Source organism: Fringilla coelebs (assembly GCF_963513975.1).
Source record: "Fringilla coelebs genome assembly, chromosome: 16".
NCBI classification, from domain to species: domain Eukaryota; kingdom Metazoa; phylum Chordata; class Aves; order Passeriformes; family Fringillidae; genus Fringilla; species Fringilla coelebs.
The window spans coordinates 7,008,955-7,034,878 of record NC_140042.1 but is presented as its reverse complement, the minus strand read 5'-3'; the positions used below and the strand labels follow the sequence as shown (position 1 = coordinate 7,034,878).

Here is a 25,924-nt window from a genome sequence, read left to right as displayed (position 1 = left end):
CATAATAAAATGTACATATAATATAACATATATTATATTCCCTATTGTGTGTATATATATATATATTTCTATTTATATACAGATCAGCTTCTCGGCCGCCCCAAGGGCTGTGTCCCGCAGCCGCTCCCCTCCGCGCCCGGGCCCGCGGCTGCCGGGGCGGCCCCGCCGTGAGGGCGGCGCGGGGCGGGGCGGGCGCTCCCCCCGCTTCCCGGCGTGCACCGGCGCGGGGCTGCCTGGCCACGTCCCCGGGCCACGTCGCTCGGTGCCCGCTGAGCTTGCGCCATCTTCGCTCCCCGGCTCCGGCTGCGCCGCCGCCTCTGCCGCCGCCATGAACATCTTCCGCCTCACCGGGGACCTGTCCCACCTGGCGGCCATCATCATCCTGCTGCTCAAGATCTGGAAGAGCCGCTCCTGCGCGGGTGCGTGCGGAGGCCGCGGGGCGGGACCGGCCGGGTGGCTCCGGGCCGCAGAGCCCCGCGGGAGCCCCGCCGAGGCCGGGCGGCATAGCCCCGAACTCGCCGCGGGGTGCTGCGATCGCCCCCGAAGGGCCGCGCCCCGGGGAGAGAGCCCAGCGAGCCGGGGCGGCGGGGGGGTCCCGCCTGTCTCACTGGCCCGGGAGGCGGCCCTGGTGAAGCGGGGAAAGGCGGGGAGGGCATTGACCCCGCTGGGGCGCCCCCGAGGGCCCCCGGGGCGGGCGGGCAGAACTCGGCCCGGGCAGGTGAAAAGGGACGGTCGCTCCCGTTCGCGCAGGGGAGGGGGCTCTGCCCTCCTTCTGACCTCCCCGCGACTCGGCCCCCTCCAAATGCAGCGCTGGCGGAGCGAGTGAGCAGCCGGGAGAGGGGGATGGAGGAGGCGCATCCCCGCTCCGGGGTGGGGGTGCGCCGGCGGGAGCTGCGTTTCCCTGAAAGGTGTTGTGGTTGCCATTATTTGTACTTTAATCCCTGTGCACCGCCGCTCCGGCTGTGTCCGGGAGGGTCGCTCCTTCCTTACGTAACTGCCCGGCGGCAGGCGAATGAATGGGGAGGCCGGTTTGGAGGGCGGGCGGTGGGGAGCAGCTCGTCCCCCGCGGGGCGAGCAGCCGCCCTCACTTCATCCCTCCGTCCCTCCGTCCCTTCCCTCGCTTGCCCTGGCCGCGCCCGGCCCCCGGGCCGCCCGTGTGCGCGGTTTGGTGCAGCGCCGGCCGCCGCTGACTCGCGGTTCGCCACCTCTGAAGTTTCCCCGCTCTCCCCTTCCCTCCGCGGCGGCCTCACGCTCCCCCTCTCCTTCGCTTTTGTGCAGGAATTGAGCAGTATTTCATGCCGCTGGTAGGGCTGGTGGCGGGTTTGCTGTCGGCCCTTAGCCCGCAGTAGGTAGCGGTAGGAGGGAGATTCCCGGCGGGAGCCGCGGGCCTGTGTGACGTGGCAGCGGGAGCCGCGCCGGGTCCCGGCCGAACCCCGCTCCGCCGCCCCCCGCTGCCGCTTCCCCCCCGTTCGGAACGGGCGTGCTCCAATTCCTTGTGCCGTGGTTCGCTCTCTCCCTTCGGTCTACGGTGTGGTGGTTGCAGGGAATTGCAGGCAGTTCCCATAACTGCAGCGTAGCTGATTTCTTTCAGAAAACTGGGAGCTGTTGTCATTCAAAATGGGCATTTCCTTGTGGTGTGTGTTACGTGGATCGCTTTTGTTGTGCAGGGGAGTTTGACTGTGAGCTTGACTTTGCCTTCCCTCCAGTGAGCTTCTCCTTCTTTAGTGACGCGATTGTTCTTGAAATCAGTTTGCCATGTTTTGATGATACTATTCAAATACCGGGTTAGCGCTGTTGAACAGATGTATTTGTAGAGTTTTCAGTTAAAAGCATGAAGAATTAGTTAAAGTTGTAACCTGAAATAACTGAGAATGGGGAAATGAAAGAGATTTACACTACAGGTAGGAGGAAGTACAGGCTCTGTATGTTGTCATGTCAAATCACCAGCTAATCACTTGGTAGCACAAAAAAAAAGAGTGAATGAATAGTTTTGTTTTTTAAAAAGTACACTAATAGCTTTGGCTTTAAACAGACTTAAAGTAAAAACTGTTCTGAACTGTACAAAAGAGGTCAAGCAGGTGACTCCATTGCCCACATGCAGTGGTAGTGCAGAACTATTGTTCCTGAGGTCATGGAGCACAAGAGCACCTTCCTGATGAACTTACTGGCTCAGGCTCTAGTGCATCACAGGAATCCTGCCTGGATCTGGCAGGAGAGGGCCTTGCCTCCTCCAGCTCTTTAGTAGAGCTTTGTCCTGTGTTTGAGAAATGCAGTTGAGATTACAAACAGCAGGAGGGTTAATGATCTAAAAGCTGAATGTCATTTTATATCTGAAGGAAGACAAGTGAAATTCTATTGCAAGGCTGAAATTCAGATAGGGTTTGAGCCAAGAGATTCTTAAGTGACCTTTGGATGTGAGGTTATTTACACAGTATAGTACGATGTGACTTGGGCCCATCTTTCTGCTTAAAAAGTAGTCTGATGTTGCTTTCCTTAAGCCAATTGTGATTGAGAATCTCTACTAATAGGGGTTTATTCATAAGAAAGCAGCCTCACACCAATCATTGGTACAGCTTTCTCCAAGACAGAAAAGGAAAAACAGGCCTGTATCACATAGGTGATGCAACTCTCCCCTTTCCCTGGACAAAAACACACATGCATGAGCTCTTTTAGTAAAAATATTTGCTTAATTCATTTTCCTGAGGAAAATTAAAAAAAGCATAAATGTGTTTGTCAGGGTTGTTTCTTTGGTGTCTTCTAGTTGTGCCTAAGTCCTGAGGAGTAAACCCAGATTTGTGTTGCTGCTGTGAGATTGGTGTTTGAGGCCTAACAAGTTTGTCTAGAATGAGAAGAACATGAATACCTCAAAGGACCACAAGCAAAAAAATTTTTTTTCGGGCTCTATTCTGTTCCTCCTAGTGGTTCATTGTTGCCACTTGAGGTTTCTATTGATGAAACTGTTGTAAATATACATTTGCATATGTTTGTAAAGTCATGCATGACAATAACCCCTAAGTAGTTACCAGTTAAGCAGCTACAGAGAGACACTTACTAGAGGGCTTTCTGCCATTTCTTTACGTTGTATGGTTATTAGAACCATTAATAAATTAAATAAACTTATACCTCGTGGTTATTGGTGACTAAGGAAACACAGGCAAACCAGCTGCTACTTTAACCATGCACTTTTGAAGCAGGCTTTGAAAATAAAGAAGGGCTTCTAACTGCTGGCTGAACTGCAGGCTGTGATCCATGGAGAGCTGGCAAACCACATGGTGCCGACTCCTCTCTTCTGGTTACATCTGTGTGTATCTGAGGCCTTTGTTCCAGGAGAACTCAGAGGCCTGTAAAAGCAGCTGGAAATGAGGGAGACAGCCTGTGCACCTCTGTTGCAACCTGCTGCTTTTTGAAGACTCATAGTCCCCATTTTCTTTCTTAAGAAGTGACTCCTCTAATTGAAGAAGATAGGTAAGGCTAGGCTCATCTGCACTTTGAAGCAGTCTGTGTTTGAGAACTGATTTTTTTTTCCCTTATTTAGTCAATGGTTTGAAAAGATAAGGGGAAAGCAAATCAAATCTTGACTTCAGAATTTTAGAGCTGGCAGGGAAACAATTTTTTGCATGTCTGGTTATTTGAGTTTCCAAATTTAGAATTTGGAAAAATGTTTGCCACTCAAAATAACAGTTCAAAAATCATTAGGAAGAGCCATGGAGAATGTAATAGGTAACTGCATTATCGACATCATGTCATAATTAGGAAATTCATGAGACTTGAGGAATCCAGTGCTTTCAAACATTGTCCTGTTCAGACTGTATTTTCTTACCCATTTCAAGTCAAATTAGGTTGTTTGCAGTGCAAATTACTGCCTGAAAATTGATTCGCCTTTCTCTGTGCCATTTATCAAGTGTTAAAGGTGACCTGCGGTTGCAGTGCTGTCCAATTATGTGCTGTATACTCTAAAAAAGTAGTATAGATAGTAAATGTGTAGTACTTTTGCTAGGTAATGTAGCTTTATCTCAATTTTATGTGTCTATTGTGGACCAGATAATATGCTAAGATGAAGACTTCTGACAGTACTTTGCCATAGGCTGCTGCTAATTTGTCTGTATTTTCACAAAAACTGCTGCTTTAGGTAGCTTTGAATTTTTTTCTCTCTCTTTGAAGGAAAGTGTTCTCTTTGTCAGTTGGAAAATTTGTCTTTAAAATTAGGTTGGGTTTTTAAATTGGAAGCACAGGAGTCAGTGCTGGTACTTATTAGCAGAACCAAAGGAGTTGTGGTTCTGTGGGCGATGTGGACTAGGTACAGAACTGAACTATTTTATTTTTAAAAGTCTGTGAAGTTTCCATGGCAAAGTATGGACTGACCTTCCTAAGAAGAATTTTTGTTTGTAGGTTTTATGGCTGTGATGTGCAGTTCATAGTTGGTAAGTGCTGTACACACTGCACAGCTCAGTGCCTCTGCTCTTGCCTGTTATTCCTTACCTGACTCACCACAGCAAAATGAAGATGATAAGAAAGTACTACAATTTCAGCTCTGCCCTCCTGCCTGGCTGTGAAAATCACCTGAATTAAAGTTTCATGCTATGGCTTTCAGCCAAGCTGGAGTGCTGAAGTTGAAGGAGTTTTTCCATGTGTGAGGATGAAACAAAACAGAGAGGTTTGGCTCTTCCAAATTTGAGCCCAGAGCTTTGGAAGAAGAAATAAAACCATTTTTATTTAGTGCAGGAACTAAGTAACGTTTGTGGGAGTAAAAGGAAAGGGAGAAGGATGAGAGTAGCATCATTGTAGCCTCCGTGCTTTGCAGCTGGCAGCGGTGAGCTGGGTCAGTGCTGTGACACAACATTGATACATTTCCTAAAGTCTTAAAATGCTCAAAGTGGTACAACTGTTGTGTTTACCTGTTCCCTTGCCCTGTTTTTGTTTCTAGTTTAGATGTTTCTCCCATCCCTTCATAGGCCTTTGGTTTACAATTTAAACCTTGCCTGGTCTAGTCTAGCCTACTTTACTTGAAAATGAGTTTAATCTTCGGTCTAGGGTGGGTTTCAGGATTTTACAGCTATTCCAAAGATTCAAAAATCAGTGAGAGTATTGAAAGCCTTAATAAAAGTTACGGCTTTGGGGTTGAGGAGGTAAGATTGGCAATGGCTTAGAAGAATTTGTCAAGTGTATTATATGTATTTATGGCAGTATATCCAGATCCAAATTTATAGCTGTTATCAATAAGTAATGTCCCTTATATGCTGGTTGGTTTTTGTTTTTTTTTTTTTTTTTCTGTTCCCAGTTATTTGCTAAAAGAAAATAGCATGCTAAATAATTTGGCCTAATTATACTCTGTAGTATCATGCTGTTCTGTAATCTGTCCAGGTGGATATCTTAGGACAGCTTTGCTTGCTGGGATGTTTTATTGGCAAATTATGATGCCCACAAGCACACCTGGAATGAGCCCAGAGCGCTGCTTCAGTTGTCTGTGCAATGTGGTTGTAGTTCAAGAAATGTCAAATGTATTTTTTTTCCCTAAACTTTGGGAGGTAGTTTATTTGTGGGGGTTTGTTTTGGTTTTGGTTTTTTTTGGTGGGGGGGGAAGTGGGGTGGTGTGTTTTGTGTGTGATACTTGCAGCTTGTGTTTTACAGCTCTACAGCCTGCAGGTTTTGAGATGGTTTATGTTCCCTGTGCTGTACTTGGGCTGTTCTGTAGGTGGCCCATCAGGCTCACCTTGCAGACATTTCACATATGAAATCTGCAAACACACCCCTTTTTAATTGTTACTTTTTCAGCCATTCTTGTACTTCATAGGTTAAATTCCTTGCTCTGGAGCAGTTTATTCCATGTTCCTTAAGCTGGAGTGAGAAGGGACTTCAATAGCCATAGCAGATTGCCTTCTCCTAATTGCTTTATGGTGCTGTTAATAAAAGCCTTTCTAGAAATATCTCTGTATAAAGGGACAAGGATTTTCAGCCTCTCCTACAGAGTATTTTTCCCTCTTGTTTTTTGAAGAAGACTTGCATGCTTAGCTGAACAGATTCAATTATTTTCGCCCTGGATGACTGAAAACAAGAATAATTGGAATAACAAGATAGAGGTACAGAGTAGGTTGTTTTGTCCCCCTGCTGTGACACACCACCACATCAGTATTATGGAGTGATGCTTCACCTCAGCTTTCAGAAGCTTTTAGTGACTGACTGTGCAAAGCTTTTATGCTTCTAACTGTGCTCTAGTGCCTGAAGTTAAGTACAAACAAACATTTTGACATTGGGGCTTTGACCTAGAATCGAAAGTTGCTTTGAAGATGCAGTGTAGATGTCTAACATTTTATCTCACTTCTCCTCCTTTTTAAAATTTTGTTTTAGTACATAATAACATGTGGGTTGATTGTTTGATATTTTTCTCACCATGTGGCCAGTTGAGTCTGTGAATTGAATTGCGTTATGTTTTTAAATCTATGTATTCCTCTAAAATCCCATTATTGGTGCCATCTTACCTTCTGCTTGTCACTGGGTCTGTTCTGTATTGCCCTTGTACCTTTCCAGCTATTCAGCATCTAAAGATTGTACTGAGGCATGTGACAGCACTCTGAGAACTGAAAGCTAATGCAGCCTTGCCCAGTGATAAAACAGAACAGATAGCTTGCAGGTGATATTTTTGGAGATGAGGCTACCTGCTGTGAGTAACTTCTAAACCTTGTGTAGTGCCAGCACTTCTTCCAGTACAGACTAACTCATGTTCATACTACTGAGCTATATGGGTTTAGAATTCTGTTTGTACAGCTTGGGAACTTGGATTTTGTCCTAATATTGTGATCAACCTGCTTAAAAATAAAGGATATATCCTTTCTCATCCTGGTCATCAAATGTTTCAAAGCACTTCATCACTTTCTGAATGATTAATTTTTTCCTTTATCACTTCAGGTATTTCTGGGAAAAGCCAGCTTCTGTTTGCACTGGTCTTCACTACCCGTTACCTGGACCTCTTCACTTCATTCATTTCATTGTATAACACATCTATGAAGGTAGAGTATGCTGAAGAGTTAGAAAAGCTAGTGAGGTTGCATACAGAGTGCATAATGCCATTAATAAAAGCCATTTTTAATGGCCCGTTGCACCAAAGCTCTTGATGGGCTTTGGATAAAGAATGTGGAAGATAGACTCAAAATCCTACTTCTTTTCTGCACTCTACATGCAATTTTAAAAAACTGTTTATATCAAGACTGTGACATTTAGAACAAATGACATTTTGGTTATTAAAAGTACAAGCTTTTGGAAAAACAGTTCAAATAAACTGTATTTCTCATTTGAGACATTAAAGCTCAAGTAAATCTCCTTTTATTCACTACAAGGTAAATTAGTATTCAGAGTGCACTGCCAGAATTGCAGCTACTGTCTGGTCAGAGGCTGATGAAAAGTTGACATGAGTAAGCTTTAAGGAATGTGAGTTATACCCCTGTCACTTGCCCACTGAATGCCACTGAGCCTGAATTTGAGTTTTTTACTTACTCATTCTTGCAATTTCTGGTGCCAAGTACAAGAAAATAAAGCAGTGGTCTGGGAGGGGGCAGTATGTTTATGTTTTTTTTAATCCAATTCCTTTATTTTTGGATTTTCCTGATGCTTTTGAGCTTTAATTTAGAGGGTAGTATAACTTTGCCAAGAGGAAAGACTAAAATAATCAATACCACAAAATGGATGGATAAATTGGGGAAATAACACTGTAAAGTAAAATTTTGCGTCTTAAACTCACACTCGTTTTCCCACAAGTGAAATGGGTATGCTTAAGTTTTAATATTAACAATATAGATGAAGAGCTGTGGATTAAATAAAATATTCTTGAAACAGAAGCTTTTTCCATATGTAATTTCTGATTGGAAGTTACCATTAGGTGCACTAAAGGAGAAGGTAGGGGTTTTTTGCCATTTATTTATTTATTGGTTGTGATTCAGGGCCATGAGCACATCTTTGTTCTGCAGCCCTCCTAACCAGAAAAGGAAGCAATGTGGAAATATTACCTTTCAAAGTGGTAGCCTCAATTACAGTTTCAAAGGTTACTGCTTAGAAAGACTGATGGATATAATTGTCTTTTCAGCCCATTATTGTAGTGTCAAGATGAAGCTGTTTGAGTGTCCCAACACAATTTTGTGTTATATTTATTTATATGTAGGAGGATATAATGCTACACAGTTGTTGAGAACAGTTGAGAACTGAAGAGAACTTTAGCTGAGAAGTCTGAGAGTTGAGATTCTTGAGATGAAGTTTGTAATGTAAGAAATTTGGATTCATTCACACTTTTAGTGTCTTCTATGAGCATACTTGCTGTGATTTGTTTACACCCATAGTAAAGGTTCCCTGTATCCTGTCCTGTGGTTCTTTATCTCCACTCAGCTGGGTTTCTCATGTAGCAGAGCCTTTGGATTCTGAGCTCCTTAATACAGTATTTGTAGGATTTTGTCTGTGAGCAGAGCATTTAGTGATTAATAGCATCTGCAAACAGTGGGGTTTTTAATCTGTTACTTCTGTGTTGCAAAGAACCCTTTTTTAATGTGATAAATGGTTAGGGACATTTAATCTTTGTGCTGAAAGTGGCAGAAGCTAAAATATTTGTCTAGTCTGCTGTACTGTGTTGACTCCAGGACAATGATCTCTGTCCTGATGATGGCAGATTGACCTTTAGAAAGACTTAGATTCTCTCTAGTTCTGTTTTCTCACCTGTAAAATGAAGCTTTTTGCTTATTCCACAGGGAATAGCTATAAAGTCTACTGTGCCATAACCCTTCAAAATGGTTAGACATCAGCTCAGATTGAACTCTGGTTCATTGCTGCTCTCAGTCTCATAGGTTTTGGGGCCTCTTGGTTGGTGCAGAACAGTGTCCAGTTGCCACTCTTCAGATTTTAGAGATGTTTAAAGGTCCAAAGCAAATCAGCTAACTGGTGATATGTTAAATGGTTTTCTGAATGGGGCTTATTGAATATTTTTTTAATTGCCACATGAGTTAAACCATGCTGGGCTTTCTGAATGTAGAAAGGACCCTTCCATTATTACTGTGTGCATGCACCTGCACATTTTTAAACTAAATGTTTGGAGCCAGTGCTTCCCCTACAGTTGCAGAACATGTATTCCTTCCCCAGTCACTTCCTCAGTTTTGGAAAGGGTCTTCACCTTTGGGCAGTCACTTCAAACATGGGCATGTGATGCCTTTAAAGCAACAAAACCAGTAGGGCCCAGAATGGCTCATTTTGAATTACTACTCTGCTGACAAAAGTCAAGCACCACCCACAGCCTGCAAAACCACGTAAACAATGCAAAGACTCAAAAAAGACCACTCTTACTCATCTTAGTGCTTATTCAGGGAGTGTGATTTAATCCTGGAACCTCTGTGGATTGTTTTGGGGTTGTTTCTTTCCTTGCCCTCAGCTTATCTACATCGCTTGCTCGTACGCCACCGTGTACCTGATCTACATGAAGTTCAAGGCCACCTACGATGGAAACCATGACACCTTCCGAGTGGAGTTCCTGATAGTTCCTGTTGGTGGGCTCTCTTTCCTTGTCAATCATGACTTCTCTCCACTGGAGGTGAGTTGATTGTGGGCATGAGATGATATCTTTTTTTGGTAAAATATTTAGAACGTGAGGGTGAGCATTTTTAGCCTGACAAGTGAATGGTTGAAGGGTGTCTGTGTTTAGTAGGTTCAGGCTAATCCTTTCCTCAGTGAATCTGTGTGGTGCAGATGTCTGTGCAAATTTAAAGCACCTCAGGAGACCAGCACTTTTATCAGCATAGTTTGGGTTTTTTTAAGCAGAAAACTGTGTTTTTCCCAGTACACTCTGATGACTGTATTAATTCAGAATTCCTTTTGTTCTGTTTGTTAAAGAAATCCCTAGGAATGCAGTTTGTGAATAGTTGGTGCCACCTGGTGAAAACAAAAGGAATTATACTACTACTTATTATACTACTACTTAAATTCTATAGAATTGCAAATGGTCTAGACTATAAAAAAGAATTGCATTATATTTAAAATGCAGCTATGTGTTTAATTGCAGAAAAATTATATTAAAATGTAAACATAGAGAGTTCAAACAGGTAATTTTTTCCTACAAAACTGAGAGTAACTTTAAATGCTTCTTTTACATGGACTGAGCTGCATTTTTATATTGGGGTTGAATTAATTTATTACGGAGTTAGGGAATTTGAATTGCAACAGTTTGAGACATATTTTAAATTTTGTTCTGTGTCAACTCATTCTTTAAACAAATAGATAAAAAATAAGCAGGGAAAGGGGCTTCATCTTCCCTGCAGCTTTCTCAGCATGGACTCTGTAAGCTGCATTTCATGGTAGTGTGAACTGGATGCACACAAGTTCCCTCACAAGTAAAGCTCTGTGTGCCAGCTCAGCAGAGAGCTGGTTTGGAGAGTCTGCAGTCTGCCAGGAGAGTTCCCTCCTCCCATCCTCTGGTTGATTATGAAGCTTTCACTTGCTTTTTCCTGTACCAGGGAAAATTTGCCAAAATACTGGACCTCTATGAATAGTTATTCATCCATCCATAACATTGTTAGAGAGTGGAAAGTGAAGCCAAGTCAAATATTTTCTGTCCTGCTGTTATCAGTAAGACAGCTGGATATACCTGTGGTTTTCTCCTTTCAGATACTGTGGACCTTCTCCATCTATCTTGAATCGGTTGCTATTCTCCCTCAACTTTTTATGATCAGCAAAACTGGGGAAGCAGAGACCATCACTACTCACTATCTTTTCTTCTTGGGTCTGTACCGTGCCTTGTACTTAGTCAACTGGATTTGGCGCTACTACTTTGAGGGATTTTTTGACCTCATAGCTGTTGTTGCTGGTGTGGTCCAGACCGTTCTGTACTGTGACTTCTTCTATTTGTATGTTACAAAAGGTAAGTAATACAGTAACTTCAGCTTCAGGTTGTGGAATGTAGCAGTGAACAGGTTCATAGGGGTCTGCTACGTCAGCATTAGGAGCTCGTTAATTTTGTGTGGAAATTAGTTCTGAAATACCCTTCATTTTTTGAGTATACTTTCTGCTAGTGTGGGGCATTTCTGAGGATTTTTGGGGGGCATGGGTAGAATATAAATATATAGATGGTCTGATGAACTTTTGGAAAAACTTAAGTATGGCTAAATATATATTCCTGTTGCCTTCCATGGATAAGCATGATCCTCCTGCTTCCCCTGACCATGTACACTGTTACATGTTGATCCCGTGCTTACAGACACCTTTCTCAGTGGTTTAAATACCACCAAGAGTTGAAAGTTTCCATCATGTAACCACAAAGCTGTGTTATTTGAGTCATAATTCTTAAGAGGCTGTGGTGTGGAGCTAGTATGTCCTATGAGGATGAAAAGTGGGAACTCCAGGGTGCCACAAGAGGGCAAGGTTAGATTTGTTACTTCTAGTTTTACCAGTATGTATTGAAGAGAGGCAGCCTAGGAGGACTGTCTGCAGTGGTACCATTTGGTGTGGAAGGTTTTGGTCCCTGTGACATTTTAGCAGCGTGTGCTTCTCCTGCATCACAACTTTGTTTTGCTGACTGTTTTCTTTCCCACTCCTCCTTGCAGTTCTCAAGGGAAAGAAGCTCAGTTTGCCAGCGTAAGTGCCAAAACATCACCAGCATCTGTCCTGTTGGATGCTTGGACAGAACAATCCTTATCACAAGCAAAGGTGAAGATGCTTGAGACAGAAAGTCAGAAACACAGCTCTTTATAGTGCAGGTAGTCATCAGCGGCTCTGTAAGAACGGAGGAAAAACAACCAGCAGATTTCTGTTTGATGCATCTTGCCTTTATCTTTTTTATTACTATGTATAAAGATTTTTTACATAAAGAAACTTATACTGTATTAATAAATTCAGTGTATGGTTTCAATTGGAATAGTTCCAAAAGTGAGATTTTTGTGAGATTGTTTATGACCAGGAACAAGTGCAAACGTTTTTTTAATTTTCAAGATTTTCTTTGAAATGACTGATTTTTTTCTTTTTTTTTTTTTTCAGTGCACAAATATGTGCATCCTTGATGGATGGTAGTCATCTGTTCTTTCCCTTTGATTCAGTTTTCATTCCACTATATTTATTTTTTTTCCAAAAGGCAAATATATGTCAACTCTAAATCTGAAACCACCGATGTTTGATGTGATGTGCTGGTGCCCAGTCTTTGTGCCATCTGCTGACATGGAGTTCCTTATTCAAAATATATGCTGGTGCTAGAAGGGGAACAGTCACATTTTGAAGTTGTTCCCCTTCTAAAACAGACTGATGGCGAGAGGGCAATGAGGAAATCACTTGAGGCCACAAGGACGGGCTCTTTCTGTTCTGCCATGATGTCTGGGAAGGTAATCCCAAAAATAAAAGCACTTGGCAGCCCAGGTTGTGAGGGGTAAGAGATGCGATTGTGTTAATTAGTGGGAAATGTTTGTGACTGTGTTGTTTGTTCAGGAAGAGAAGGTTAAATATCTTGGATGTCCAGCCCTGCTCCACCATTACAGCTGTGGGAGAGGGAGACGTGTAAGTTGTTGATTACAGAAATCTGTGGGTGATCATTTTAAACAATATCTACATTTTCTTATTAATGAATACTTTATAAGCAACTTCCATGTTCAGCTTCAAGTGGTTTTCGATGTCACTTTTGGACAATTAATATTTTTTTAATAAACTTTTCAGAATCAGCAGCACCAGTTACCATTCTTCATCCTTTAAATGATTCCCTTTTTTTACTGAGCTGTTGCATGATTTATCCTGTGTTACCATCCTCAATAAACACTTTATGAAATGGTGAAAACATTTCGAGGTTTTTTCCTTTTTTCAGCCTCGCGCTCTGACGTCATTCAGCGGCCCAATTGGAGCCTTGTGTTCCGGGGCGGTGTGACGTCACGGGGCAGTGGCGTCACGGATCCGAGCCGCCCCGCGGGTCTGCCCCGCCCACTGGGGGGTCGCACTGCGCACGCGCCCTGAGCGCCGCCGCTTCGCGCACGCGCCCTGGGCGCCGCCGCCTCGCGCGCGCGCCCCGGGACGGGGCGGGGCTCCCGCCAGGCGCGTGCGCGGTACCGCCCTATCGGGGCGGAGTAGGCACCGTGACGTCACGGCACCGTGAGGTCGTGCCCGCCCCGGCGGGTGGCGAGGCCTGAGGGCGGGGGGGGCTTGCGGGGCTGGGCCCTGAGGGAGCGGCGGCGGCGGCGGCGGCGGGACCCGCAGGATGCCGGGGCTCGTGCTCTTCGGCCGGCGCTGGGCCATCGGCAGCGACGACTTCGTGCTCCCGGGAGCCTTCGAGCTGTTCGTCAGGCTGGTGTGGTAAGGCGCGCCCCGGGGCCGCTGCCCGCCGGCCCGGCCCCTCAGCGGCGGGACGAGCGGTGCCCGCGGCCCGGGCGCTGTCGGTCCCTGGCACAGCTCGGGGTCGGTGCACAGGTGCACGGTGCGGTGCCCGCGCTGCCGCTGCGCTCCGGACCGCCCTCACCCGCTGCTCTTAATCCGCGAGTAGCGCTCGGCTGGTTTCGTAATGAACACCGTGACTGCTTTGTGTCCGCCGGCCGCGCTGGGGTCCGAGGGAGGCGGTGATAGCACCGGGCAGGGGGCCTGTGGTTCGGAGTGCACTCGGCGGGATTGTCATTCCTTCTGAGTGTTCGTGTAGTGGTTTCATTCCGTCACTTCCCTTATGTAACAGGTCCCTTGCTGTTTATCTTTGTGCAGTGCTTTCATTGAGGCGACCACTATCGATCCGGTGATCGCTTCGCAGCAGGCACTTCTCCTTTCCTGCTGTAACTGGTGTTATCTCCCTTCCCGGCAGGTGGATTGGGATTTTTGCCCTTTACACGGTTCACAAGGGGCAGTTTAACTGTCCCGGGGGAGGATTGCTGCACAGCTACCTGCTCGGCCTCATCATTCTTCTGGCTTCCATAATATGTGCGTTATGTGCTCTTGTATACGTCAGTATGCAAGGTAAATAGTTAATAATGATATTTTGTCTTTATCTAGTAGGATTGTAATTGATACCTGTTTTTAATCTGGAGCTGACATAAAACCTACCAAAAATTTGAAATGTTTTAATGGTTGTCAGACTTGAAAAACTCCAACAGCATTAACATATTTGCTTTAATAGTATTACCTTTGTTAGTTTGGAATCTAACATAATGAATAGATACAACAGCTTAGTTCAGCTAATGGTTCATTGGCATCAGAGCATCCTGAAAACTCTCTATGTGTGACCTCTGATGTAACACTGCTCCACCTCTCTGACAGGAATTTAGGGAAGTGTGTCCAGAATAATTTAGAATCATTATCCTCTTCGTTCTGCCTTGCATAGGCAGGTTTAGTCATATCTTGTGAAAGTCCCTTGACTGCAGTGGGCTGCCTGGGGAAAAACACACAGAAAAGTTAATTGTATAAATGTCATAATAAAACTGACATTGAGTACTGTTAAATAGAGCAGGACCACAACTTGAAATGAATAGCTGAACAGAAGTAAGGACTGCAGTGCAACTTCTAATTATTTGTAGAAATGGTTCATTTTGGATTAAAATTGCTAGGAAAGCTTTTTTCTGGTAAGGCACCTGATCATTGAAGTTATGTTAAGAAGATTAATTTGAAATATGTGTGTGGTCTCTGGAGTAACAGATGAGACTCCACAGTTTTTAATATATTGGTTCTCATGACTCACTGAAAATAAGTATTTATGCTTCTGTAAATAAGTATTTATACTTCTTTCCATTTAAGCAATTTTAAGAGTGCATGAAGAGAAACTATGACAGAGCACAGGTGTGCATGATAATCCTGGCCTTGAATCTGACCACTGGTTTTCCTAGAGTTTCCAGAGGAGGGGAAGTAAGATCAGCCAGACTGTGATGTTTATATCAAATTTTCAGAGAATATTCTGGGTTGGAAGGGACCCACAAGCATCATTGATTCCAGCTCTTAAGTGAATGGGCCATATGGCAGTCAAACCCATGTCCTTGGTGTTGCTGGCACCAGGCTCTAACCAAAACTGCAGAGGTGAGGGATGTAACTGTAAATAGCAGTGATGAAAGAACCTTGTTCAGTATGAAAGTACAGCTTCGAGGCCTTTGTAACTGAGAAATTGAGCAATTCTGAGGCTGAATTTCCAGGAAAACAGAGGGTGAGGTGTGTTGGACTGAGGCTGCAGTGCGTGGGTTTGGGTGTGCTCGGTCTTGTACCAGCCCTTTTGCTGTCCTGACGATCAGTGATGCCAGCAGGGAACCTGCCTGGAGCCCTCACACTCTGGGGGTGGTGTGAGAAAGGAAAAGTTGTTTAGCAGAAGCACAGTTCCATCTGATTGTGTCTGTGTAAGCATCCACACTGCTGCAGGACAGGTTGCAACCTGGGAAAGGGAAAAAGCAACCTCTGGATCCAGGGCTTTTGAAACGGGCTTTATCACTGGCTGTGAACCACAGCTTTGTATTTGGAACAGTTTCCAAAGTTGTTTTTGTTCTGCAGCCTTTACAAATCACTTGTCTACACCTGAGTGCTCACACCCCACTACCCATTACCCTGGGATCAGCAGACTGGTTTAAGGGGATGAGCTGGCCAAAAGTTACTCCCTTTTTTATTGCCTTAGAGTGCTGAAACTAAGAGGTTATTAGTAAATTAACAATAGAGAAAATAGCCTGAGAAGTATTTGACCTGGTAATGGTCTTGCTTTTGTTCTCCTATTATAATTTTGTAAGTCCAGTAAAAAAACTGCATAGTAGCCCAGCAGAATAGGATCTGAAAACGAAATATTAACCAGCTAAAAGCTAAACAGAATAATAAAAGCAGGCCCCAGGAACTGTAGGGGAGCCAGTACTCCTGGATGCAGCTCTGGCTTGTGTGGGGCACAGCGCTGCTGCTTCAAGTTCAGTGCAGAACTGTCTCTGGCTAGAGTTGTTTTGGGTTTTAGGAGAGTAGATTCTAAGAATCACAGCTATAAATCCACTGTTATTTTTCTTAGCTTCAGTGATAGCTTTCCATTAGCATGAAAGAACTTGATAGTTTCACTTAAGTTTCTTATTTTCTGTGAAGCCCAGAAAGTTCATATTTCCAGATAGGATTTTATGTACATTTTTTTGTTTTGATTGAGGTGCATTTGTGAACAGTTTTTGTTTTAAATTCTCTCTCTAATTTCAGGAACAATTTCTAATCCAGGCCCAAGAAAATCACTTCCCAAAATACTTTATACTCGCCTGCTTCTCTATTTCCCTGAATTCATCTGGGCTGTTGTAGGAGCTGTGTGGGTGTCAGACAACAGCGTGCAGTGTGAGAAGACTGTGATAAATGGTGTCATTGGGACAGTTATTGCAAGGTAAAGGTGCCTCCTCACAAATCTAAGCTTGATAGTGCATGGGAAAGGGAAAATGAGTTGGTATCCTTCCCTAAAAAAGCTGCTTGCCTTGGGAGAGAAAGTGTGTCCTGCAGTGAAAGAAAGGAGGTGAAGGTCAGAAAGGGTAAGAGGGGCAATGGGAGTGTAGAAAACTGGGTAAATATGAAGAGTATAGTAACCTGATCACTTTGCTGGCAGTGAAAAATGGAACTGCTGCTCCTCTGTGCTGCTGCTTCCAAAGCTCTGGGCTGTGGTTCCAGGTTTGGTGCCCTGTGTGAACTGAGCCAACAGCCACGTTCTGGTGCCCAGAGTATTGCAAGCACAAAGAGCTGCAGCCTCAGCACAGCAGCAGGAGGTCTCCATACAGAATTCCATACCCAGCTTCGGTTTTGCTCTGCCAAGAAATGTAGTTGGGATTTCTTGCACACTTGTCAGAAGTGTCTGGTTTCACAGTCTGTTATCCCACTCCCTCCTGTCTGGCAGCTGGATTATCATCGTCTTTACTGTCATTGGAGTTGTCATTGTCTTTGACCCCCTCGGGGGGAAGAAGACGTTCTACCTGCCCGACGGTATGAGCCGCAACCTGGAGAGCAGCCAGTCGGGGCAGCTGCTGTACAACGTGAAGAGCTCTGCCACCAGGGTGTGGGAGAAGAGGATCAGGCTGCTGTGCTGCTGCATCGTGCAGGACGACGACCACCGGGTGGCCTTCACCAGCATCGCCGAGCTCTTCCGCAGCTACTTCTCAGTAAGAGGGAGAGCTTTGCTCCTGTTTGCAGTTGGGCATGGAGGTGTGGGATGGTTTTACAGAGTCTTCCATGTCTTTGTGCAGGACACTGATCTGGTGCCAAGTGACATAGCAGCTGGTTTGATTCTGCTCCATCAAGAACAAGATAAAATGGAAAATTGCCCCAAAGAGCCTGAAGAAGTCCTGTGTCATTCTCCATCATCTCTCGTGGTAAGATGGGGCTGGTGCAGCCTCTGGGAAATGGTGCTGGGTCAAATTGAAATGCACTTCTTTCTGGAGAGGGTTTGTTTTCTTTGTTTTGTTTATTCTTTTAATAAAATTAAACACTGCAGTAAAATTCATAACAATGTACATTATTAATAAATGCAGTGAGAACAATAAGTTTGTGGTCAAAAACATTTTTCTGCTTTTGCATGAGTAGAACTTCAAATGGGGAATTAAATGCAAAAAAAGGACCCATTTAGGACATTTGATCATTTATGAACAGTTGGGAGAGAAAGGGAACAGTGAGAGAATGAATATTTGATAGTGTTTCCATACTACTGAGAAGGTAATCTTCTAGTATGTATTGTGGGCTGTTTTTCTGTTGCAAATACCCAGATAAGGTAAGAAACAAAAATAGCATCTTTTAAATGCTTTCAGGTGACGGGTTAGTTTCCTAACTGATTTTTGCTGATTTTCAGTGAAAAAGTGCCTTTGTAAAATTTTTCCCCTCCTTTTAGCCTATGTTTCATAGATGTAAGTAGTTTTACTTTAACCAGGAACTCTGGAGTTCCTGGTTCCTTTACTTTAAAAGGAACTCTGTCAAGTTCCTTTGGAATGCAGCCAGTGTGATGGGGCTGTGCTTTGAAAGTTTGTACCAGAGAGCTCTGCTGCAGACTCTGCAGCCTTCCCTTGGATATCCTTAGGTAGCATATTTGCAGTGAATGTTGTTTTCAGCATTGAGCTTATCAATGTGTCAGCATTGGAAGAAACTGATTCAGTGAGAGCTTTTCAAGATCCTTGAGCTGTGTAGCTACATAAATAAACACAGACTTTTTCCTGAAATACAAGTGGCTATTTTTAGTTCCTCTTAGACCTTGAGGTTTTCCTTTTGGGTGGTATGTATTTCATAATGTCTTGATTTTCACTAGCCTGTGTTCAGTTTTATTCTGAGGCTGCCTAACACAACTTCCTCCCTTTCTCTGCTTCCTTTTCTTTGCCTGTGTGCCTCCAGACTGATGATTTGGATGTTGAGCTGGAGAATGCTGCTCACTACATGCTGTTTGCTGCAGCTGCCTATGGCTGGCCCTACTACGTGTACACCAACCCATATACTGCACTCTGTAAGCTCAATGGTGACTGGTAGGTTTGACCTCAGAGCTTAAAAATCCACAGCTGCCTTCGATTTAACAAGCCTTAGCAGAAATAAAATAGTTACAATAGCAGTATTTTTTTTGCATTAAATTATATCACTCTTGGGTGTACATAAGCTTGACTGCTGGAGTTATCTTTCAGAAATTCAGAGAAACAAAATTCCAGTGCCTTTCCACCCTCAAACAGATTGGGGTTTTTTTCCTCAGGAAAAGTTTGTGATTGAGATAAAAAAAAATAATTTAGAAAAATGACAAAGGAAGAATTCAAATTAAATGAAACATTTTTTAAAATGAGGCTTTTGAGAGGTTTCTTTTGGGCACAGATTTACATGTAGAAACAAAAGTGTATCAGTAGTTTTCTCTGTCCTAAGGAATTAGCAGAAGTTCCCTGTCCCTCCAGCCTCCTTTTTGTTCCTTTTGACCCCTTCACTCAGAAATGTTTATGGTCAGTAAGTAATTTTGCATATTGCTAGATAGGATTACTGTATGTGACCACTGGCATTTGTGACTAGAAGAATTTTTGTAATTACTGATATGAAATATCCATATGATTTACTGAAATATAAATCACTTGGGAAAAAAATTTATCACATAATACTGTGGATAAAACATGAGATCAGATTGGTGTTCAAATTTTTGTTTGATTTTCCTTTTTCCTTGTTTGTATTTTCTCTCAGTGGCTTGTAATGTTAAGAATTCTTTTCTTGCTGCACTGTTTGCTCTGCCAGTGGTCCTGTAACAAGGCAGGGGTAAACTGGTGCTATTGCAAAAAGAAAGCACTTTTGATTCCTGGCAGAAGGCCCTCTGCAGATTTAACTGAGTTTGATTCCTTGAAAGGAAACCTAACAAATGGGAACATGAAAGTTTTTCTCTTCTGTGTTTGTTAGTTGCAGAAATAGACCAACAGATTCTGAAATAACGGGCGGTGATCGTCATAACTTTCACTTTGGATCCATCCTAAAAATAACAGGACTGCAGTACAGAGACTTCATTCATATCAGCTTTCATAACAAGGTAAACAGTCTGGACAGGCTTTGGGCAAGCTGTAGTGATGAATTCAGGGAAAGCAAGGGCTGAAGGGTCTAGTTTGCCTTCAGCATTTATGAAGTGTAAGATGCAAAACCAAATGATAACATTCAGGTTGGATTTCTTTTCTAATCTAACAGAACAGCCACAAAACCATTTTTATAAATCTGTCTCAGTGCTGAAAAAAAGCACTTAGACTAACCAAAGAAGAGACCAATTCAGCTTCTTTCCACAGTACAGTATGGAGCTCAGTAAGAGCTTGCCCTTTTAAATGCTTGCCCTTACAAAATGTTGGTGTCTTTACTGATTACATTTTTCTCCTCCAGATCTATGAGATTCCATTTTTTGTTGCTTTGGATCACAAAAAAGAAGCTATTGTGGTCGCTGTGAGAGGAACCTTGTCTTTTGAGGTATCGTGCATCTGATATCAATAATTAGCTTTATAGAAATGAGTGAACTCCCAGTACCCAGAGGAAATTGTATTAGGCTGGCACATGTTAAAATAACTCACTCACAGGTATGAGTCTCCTAGGTTTACCCTTGGATGGGTAATATTCCCTGTGCTATTGGAAGAGAGAGGGGAGGACAGGCAGGGGTAATCCCAAGTCACTGTGAGTGGAAGTGCATCCGTAATGGGGTGTCTGCAGTTGGAAGTAGTTGCCAGGCTTGGAGCTGTGCTTGCTGTGTGTTTGCTGGGGTTGGTGGTGTGTGGTGGGCTGTGTTGTGCTGCTCACACAGCTGGCAGCCAGCTGGTGATGTCCCTGTGACAGGGGTGAGCAGCAGAGCACAACCCAGGAGCCATACAGCCCTGCAGGGAGCTCTTACCAAGGCTTTGTTCACAGGACATTCTCACTGATCTGTCAGCAGACTGTGAAGACCTGACACTGGAGGAGGTCCTGGAGAATGGGTTTGTGCATAAGGTGTGTGCAGCCTGTGGCTCTTTGTAGGTCAGCTCAGCAGTAGCAAGCTAAAAACACCTGGGATCCTTAGCTAAACAGAAGAATGTTCTCCTTGTCAGATGGATTGCATGCATTATTTCAGTGTTTCGTGCATCAAATGCTGCCTCTGGCACTGCAAGGTAGAGTTTGTAATAATCCTCTTGTCAGACTTAATGTCCTTATGAAATATCCCCAAACCTTTTTAACCCATACGTGCAATACATACAGACCTCCTGGTTATAACCAGACCTCTGTCAGGAGGATGTCAGAGAGAAGACCAGCTTTGCACAAAGTTGTTTTTCTGTGATGGTGTTGTATTTGAACTACACCTCAGATTGGAGACACCCTTCTAACCTGAACTGCTCTCTTGTAGGGAATAACTCAGGCTGCAAATTACATCTATCGAAAACTCATAAATGATGGAATTTTAAACCAGGCTTTCACAATTGCCCCAGTAAGTTACCTTCCAAATAATCTGATTTAAAAATTACCCACAGCTTTTTCTGTGTCCATCTAAGTTTGTCTTTCTATCTGCAGGAATATAAACTTGTGATAGTTGGTCACAGTTTGGGTGGTGGGACAGCATCTATCTTGGCCATCATGCTCAGGAACTCCTTCCCCACGCTGAGGTGTTATGCCTTCTCTCCCCCAGGAGGGCTCTTAAGGTGAGAGGCTTCTGTTGCTTGGTTCTGTGTCTAAGCTGTAAAAGTCAAGGCAGCTGCCAGGTATGTTAGCTGGTAGCTGTGGGCTGACTGTGGGAAGAGTTTGTATGTTCTCCACTCAAATTCATTTGCTCCATCTGGAGTTACAGTCAAGTTCTTGGCGAGTGTTACAGAATGAAACACCTCTGGGGAATTCTGTCAGGCAGTACAAATAAAGTTTAAAATAACTGTTCCAGAAAAATACTCACCTGACTTGTCTGCCTTGGCCTGTTGGACATCCGCACACCCTTAGAGTCAGCACTGAAGTTACTTTGTCACCTTCAGCAAGAAGGTCTGAACACCCACTGAGGCACTGACTGCAAATGGTGCTACCACTGCTTGTATTTCAACTGAATTGTAATGATCATCCTCAAACTAAAATGTGCTTATCTCCTTAGCGTATCTAAACTGCTTTTTTTCTTTTTTTTTCTTTTTTTTAAGCAAATCACTTGCAGATTACACTAAGCACTTCATCATTTCAGTCATTGTTGGAAAAGACCTTGTTGCAAGGTGAGATGAAAATGCTTTTAAATTGATATTTGGAGATGTGTTTGATAGGAGGCTTTGCTTTACTTTGTTCTGTGTATTTAAACAGGTTAAGTATGCCCAACATGGAGGATTTAAAGAGAAGAATAGTGAGAATTGTGGCAAACTGCAACAGGCCCAAGGTAACCAAATGCAGTTCCTGGTTAAAATTGTGGAATTGTTACCTGGGTTAAGCCCCAAATTTAATGCAGTGACTGCTGGTGTGTATTTTTGATCTTAAAACTGAGTTACGATTGTGTTTCAGAACAAAATAGTTTGCATTTAATTCAGTGACATTTGTGTTACTCTCCTATCCTGTAAAGTTGTGTTGTTGGAGATTAGGATTCAGTAAGACTCCCAATACACTGGTTTACAACATGAAAGGCCTGAACTTATGTTTGCTAGTTTTGCTGATAAAAGGAAACTATTAAAAAACAAAAACGGGAAAAAAAACCAAACAGCTAAAATTATGAAAAGTTAGTAAGATTACTTACTTTAATAGTGGAGTAACTAGTACCAGTAGGTGAGTAAATTATTGATTTTACTTATATGTTACTGTCAGAATTCATTTGGAAAGCAAATATTTCTCTGTTACAGTGTTAATTCTTTACCTCTTTTTACTGCTGGTGGGAAACAGTTTGGAATGTGCTGGATGAGGTGGTGTCAGGCAGGATGGTACTGGAGGTACAGAGGTGTGCCTTAAGGATTCAGAACTGCCATTTTTGAACACCTGAATTTGAACCTGCCATGCCCCAACATTTCCCTGTAGTCCTAGGGATGAGCAGAGGGTCTGTGTGACCTCATAAATACAGAATAAGATAATGGACAGTTCGAAGTTACAGGTGCTAGAAAAGTTAAACCCGCAGAGCAAGAATCCACGTGGAGTAATTCAGCTGGTAAAGATGGTAATGTTTTCTGTAGTATTACTGGAGGCTAAGCATCCATACTGCTGAAATTAATGTTATTGTGGGGAAAATTCAGGAAGGAGATCATTGTCAAACAAAAGTTGCGGAGCATGTGCATAAGGTAATTTTTAATCTTTTAATTGTATTTTCAGAGGAAGTGTGTGCAAGCACACAACTAAAGTAACTTGAAGAGATGGCAAACTTGAACTGGACCTTTCTCTCTGATTTCAGTACCAGATCTTGCTGCGGGGGTGTTGGTATGAGGTGTTTGGAGGAGACCCTGATGACTTCCCAACAGAGCTGGACGGGAGGAACCAGGATGCCCTGACCCAGCCCCTCCTGGCCGAGGAGAGTTTAATGGTTCATCGGTCGCCTTCGTACAACGCCCTTGAGGAGGAGCCACACTTGAATTCACCCCCTCAGTATCCTCATCTGTATCTGCCTGGAAAGATTATCCATGTTGTTGAAGAATGCAGCTCTAGAAGGTAAGTGGAATGATGAACACCACTCTCCTGTCTCCCTGAAGTCCACTTACAGCTCCTTGTCTCTTTCAAAGTGCATGTTTCCAGCTCTGTGCATATCCAGTACCCAGTTTTGGTTATTGCACATTATCCAGTTTTCAGTTTCTATTCTGTGTCTCCCAGCCTCTGTCTGTTTCACTTCAAGCCCTGGACACTGTTCTCTTTATGCCTTATCCTGCCTGTTTATTGCAGCTGCTGAAGTGAGGACTTTAAACCCAAACTTGGCAAGTTCAGCTTTGCCAGGTGGCAGTTTCTGCCCAAGACTGATCTGCAGAACTGCAGTGTCCTGGTAGAGGTGGAGTGGTAACAATTCCTCATTACTGTGCAGTCCCCTGAGTGTTGGTGATCAGAAGGAGGTGCAATACTGGCTGTAGTGCTTCTCCAGCCAGGCTGCAGAGCTGCAGCTGCCCCAGTACCCAGTGTGTGCCCACATACTCTGTAGTTTTTCGTGTCACTTGATGCTTTTCTGTGGATGCAGGAAGCTGAGATAAAGACACCAGAAAGCTGAAACTGCTGGAAGGGTGAGGATTGTGGCTTTGTTGGGGCAGTGTTGTGTTCAGGGCTTTTTTTGTGGGTTTTTTGTTGATGTTGGTTTTTTTTAGACAAAGCAACCTGAAACAGCCCATAAGTCAGGCAGGCCCTGATAGCCTCTCATGTTCTGAAACAGATATCAGAGCATTTTTAACTTGCACAAGACTATCTTACAGAAGAAAAGAGAAATTGCCCCTTACAAAGAGGGAGAAAACAGGATTGGAGAAGAAATTCACTTTTTTCCTCCCATTCAGTAGATCAATGTTTTGTTTAAGCTTCATATCTTTAATTTCTAACAATTTTAATACTGGTTTTACAAGTTAGATACTTGAACACCTCTGACCTGGGCAGGTTTTCCCAATGGCTGCTCTTCTGCTTTATTGAGCTAATTTCTTTTCTTTTTATTTCTTTTACTCCATAGCACAGGAGTTAATAAGGGGAGTTTTCCTAAGTAGGCCTAGCACACCAGAGCCCCCATCATGTATTTGGGATTTAATTTTACAGACTGGGGCATCCTGTGTGCAGCATTAAATGTATTGCCTGGTATCCTATTGATACCACCATGATTTATTCCCTAATATATGTGTGTTAAATTTGACATTAACCACATTAATGTGCAGTGTTCAAAGCCCTCCCCCTCCTCTTTTAGGCTCTAGTCTGTGTTTTTGGGAGCAGAATTATTAGAATCTATGATGGCTTCTTTCCCTGTTCAAGCCCAGTGTAATGTGGTGCAGTTCTGCCCTCAGGGACACTTCATGGCAGCAATTCCAGCTGTTTGCTGAAGGGCAGACCTGCAACTCTCTGGGATCCCACCTGCTGCTATGAGAGGGTTCCATGTCCAGAGCCTCCAGGTTGCCTGTTCCAGTTCTGACAGGGCCATTGTATTTGTGGTGTGTTTTTTCCCTAGGTTGTGTTCTTCAGATATTAAATACACGGCAAGATGGTCAAACGAAACTGTCTTCAGCAGCATTTTAATAAGTCCCAAGATGATCACAGACCACATGCCAGATGTTGTGCTCAAAGCTCTGAACAGTTTGTCTCAGGAACATGGATCGTGTCTGTCTTGTCAAACACGAGAGTACAACCCCAGTGCGGTATAACCACAGCTCGAGGACGACCTGGGGGCTTTTTTGCAGGTTTCAGGTATTCAGGACACATTCCACTTTCATGCTTAAGTGGATTTCAGTACTTTTCTCACATTGCATACAATGAACAAGGGTCTTAGTGCCCTTGCCTCTGCAGCACTCGGGGAATGTTGTGCTGGTGAAAGCACAGATTGTGGCTCTGTGCTGAAGGCTGGGCTTTTCCGGAAGGGATCAGGATGAGGAGCTCCAGCCGAGCCTGTGTGCGCTGGCACAGCAGCTGAACGCTTGACCAAAGTGAATGTGTGTGAGAACCGTGTGGCCACGTGGCAGAGCAGAGCCTTGCCAGACCTCATCCACCACCTGCAGCTGCACTTCTGCTCCCACGTCCCTCCCTGGCTGCCTGGGCCCTGGCAGAGCCCAGGGGCTGCAGCTCAGGGCTGCAGGGTGAGTGAGCCCGGCCCAGGCAGGGCTGGGGCTGGGCAGGCTCAGTGATTGCACTATTTTTTCTTACAGATTGTGCTGGGATCCCAGGGTTGCAGGGGAGGGCTTGTTGTGGTTAAATGCTGCTTGGATATACATGTGCAATATTCTTTAATCTGTTTTTTGTATGTGTTGATCTACATCACTGCTTTTATTGATTTTAAACTAAAACTACTAAATGAGAAGGAAAAAAACGTAACATTCAGGCCCTGGCATCATGTTGGTCACCTGCTCTAGCTCCAGCTACTGAGCACCACTCTGATTCTGCCAAGAACCTGTAACCAGTTGTAATGATTTTTAAAAAGTGGATTCCTTGTTTCTAGTGTGTAACTGTTTTAATTTTTTTCCTTTTTAAGGCTCAGCAGCATTTATTTAAAATAAATTGATGTAAGTAAAATATGATGTGGTTGAGAATTAACTGTGTGGATGTTCCTGCTGTGATAGTTGATATGGAGACAAAATGAAATAAAACTTTGGCTCCTATGCAATGACAGGTACCATTGCTGGCTGTCAGAGCAGCACCAGGAGGGACTGTGCTGCTTTTGGGGCCTGTGGGGTTCCAGGGCCCCAGCCTTGGGTGCAGCCGCTCTGGAGGGTAGGCAACACACAGAGCAGGGCTTGAAATAAAAGCCTGAAATCTGGGCCATTTGAGCACAAAGTGTGACCGGTTCAGAGGAAAAGGATTTCTGTTTGCATAGAGGGGAGTGGAACAGAGAACCTGCCCCCCGCTGCCAGCAGCTTTAGGCCACTGCACAAGCAGCAGCAGGAGCTGTAACAACTGCACTGAGAGGCAAGGCCTCTGCAGA

The 25,924-nt window shown here is 43.9% G+C and overlaps 2 protein-coding genes across 2 annotated transcripts; both read left to right on the top strand.

Annotated features, from left to right (window-relative positions):
• The first annotated feature begins 233 nt into the window (after nucleotides 1-233).
• KDELR2 (KDEL endoplasmic reticulum protein retention receptor 2) lies at nucleotides 234-12,766 on the top strand. The gene is made up of 5 exons (XM_084216552.1): nucleotides 234-419; nucleotides 6,904-7,004; nucleotides 9,401-9,559; nucleotides 10,630-10,882; nucleotides 11,565-12,766. The coding sequence occupies exons 1-5, from the start codon at nucleotides 329-331 to the stop codon at nucleotides 11,597-11,599; spliced, it is 639 nt and encodes a 212-aa protein (XP_084072678.1). The 5' UTR covers nucleotides 234-328; the 3' UTR covers nucleotides 11,600-12,766.
• A 376-nt stretch (nucleotides 12,767-13,142) lies between these two features.
• DAGLB (diacylglycerol lipase beta) lies at nucleotides 13,143-25,532 on the top strand. Its single transcript, XM_084216554.1, has 15 exons — nucleotides 13,143-13,287; nucleotides 13,781-13,932; nucleotides 16,114-16,288; nucleotides 16,790-17,051; nucleotides 17,136-17,261; nucleotides 18,268-18,395; nucleotides 19,294-19,420; nucleotides 19,759-19,842; nucleotides 20,275-20,352; nucleotides 20,744-20,824; nucleotides 20,908-21,035; nucleotides 21,513-21,581; nucleotides 21,667-21,739; nucleotides 22,733-22,986; nucleotides 24,461-25,532. The coding sequence occupies exons 1-15, from the start codon at nucleotides 13,193-13,195 to the stop codon at nucleotides 24,651-24,653; spliced, it is 2,025 nt and encodes a 674-aa protein (XP_084072680.1). The 5' UTR covers nucleotides 13,143-13,192; the 3' UTR covers nucleotides 24,654-25,532.
• Nucleotides 25,533-25,924: the final 392 nt, after the last annotated feature.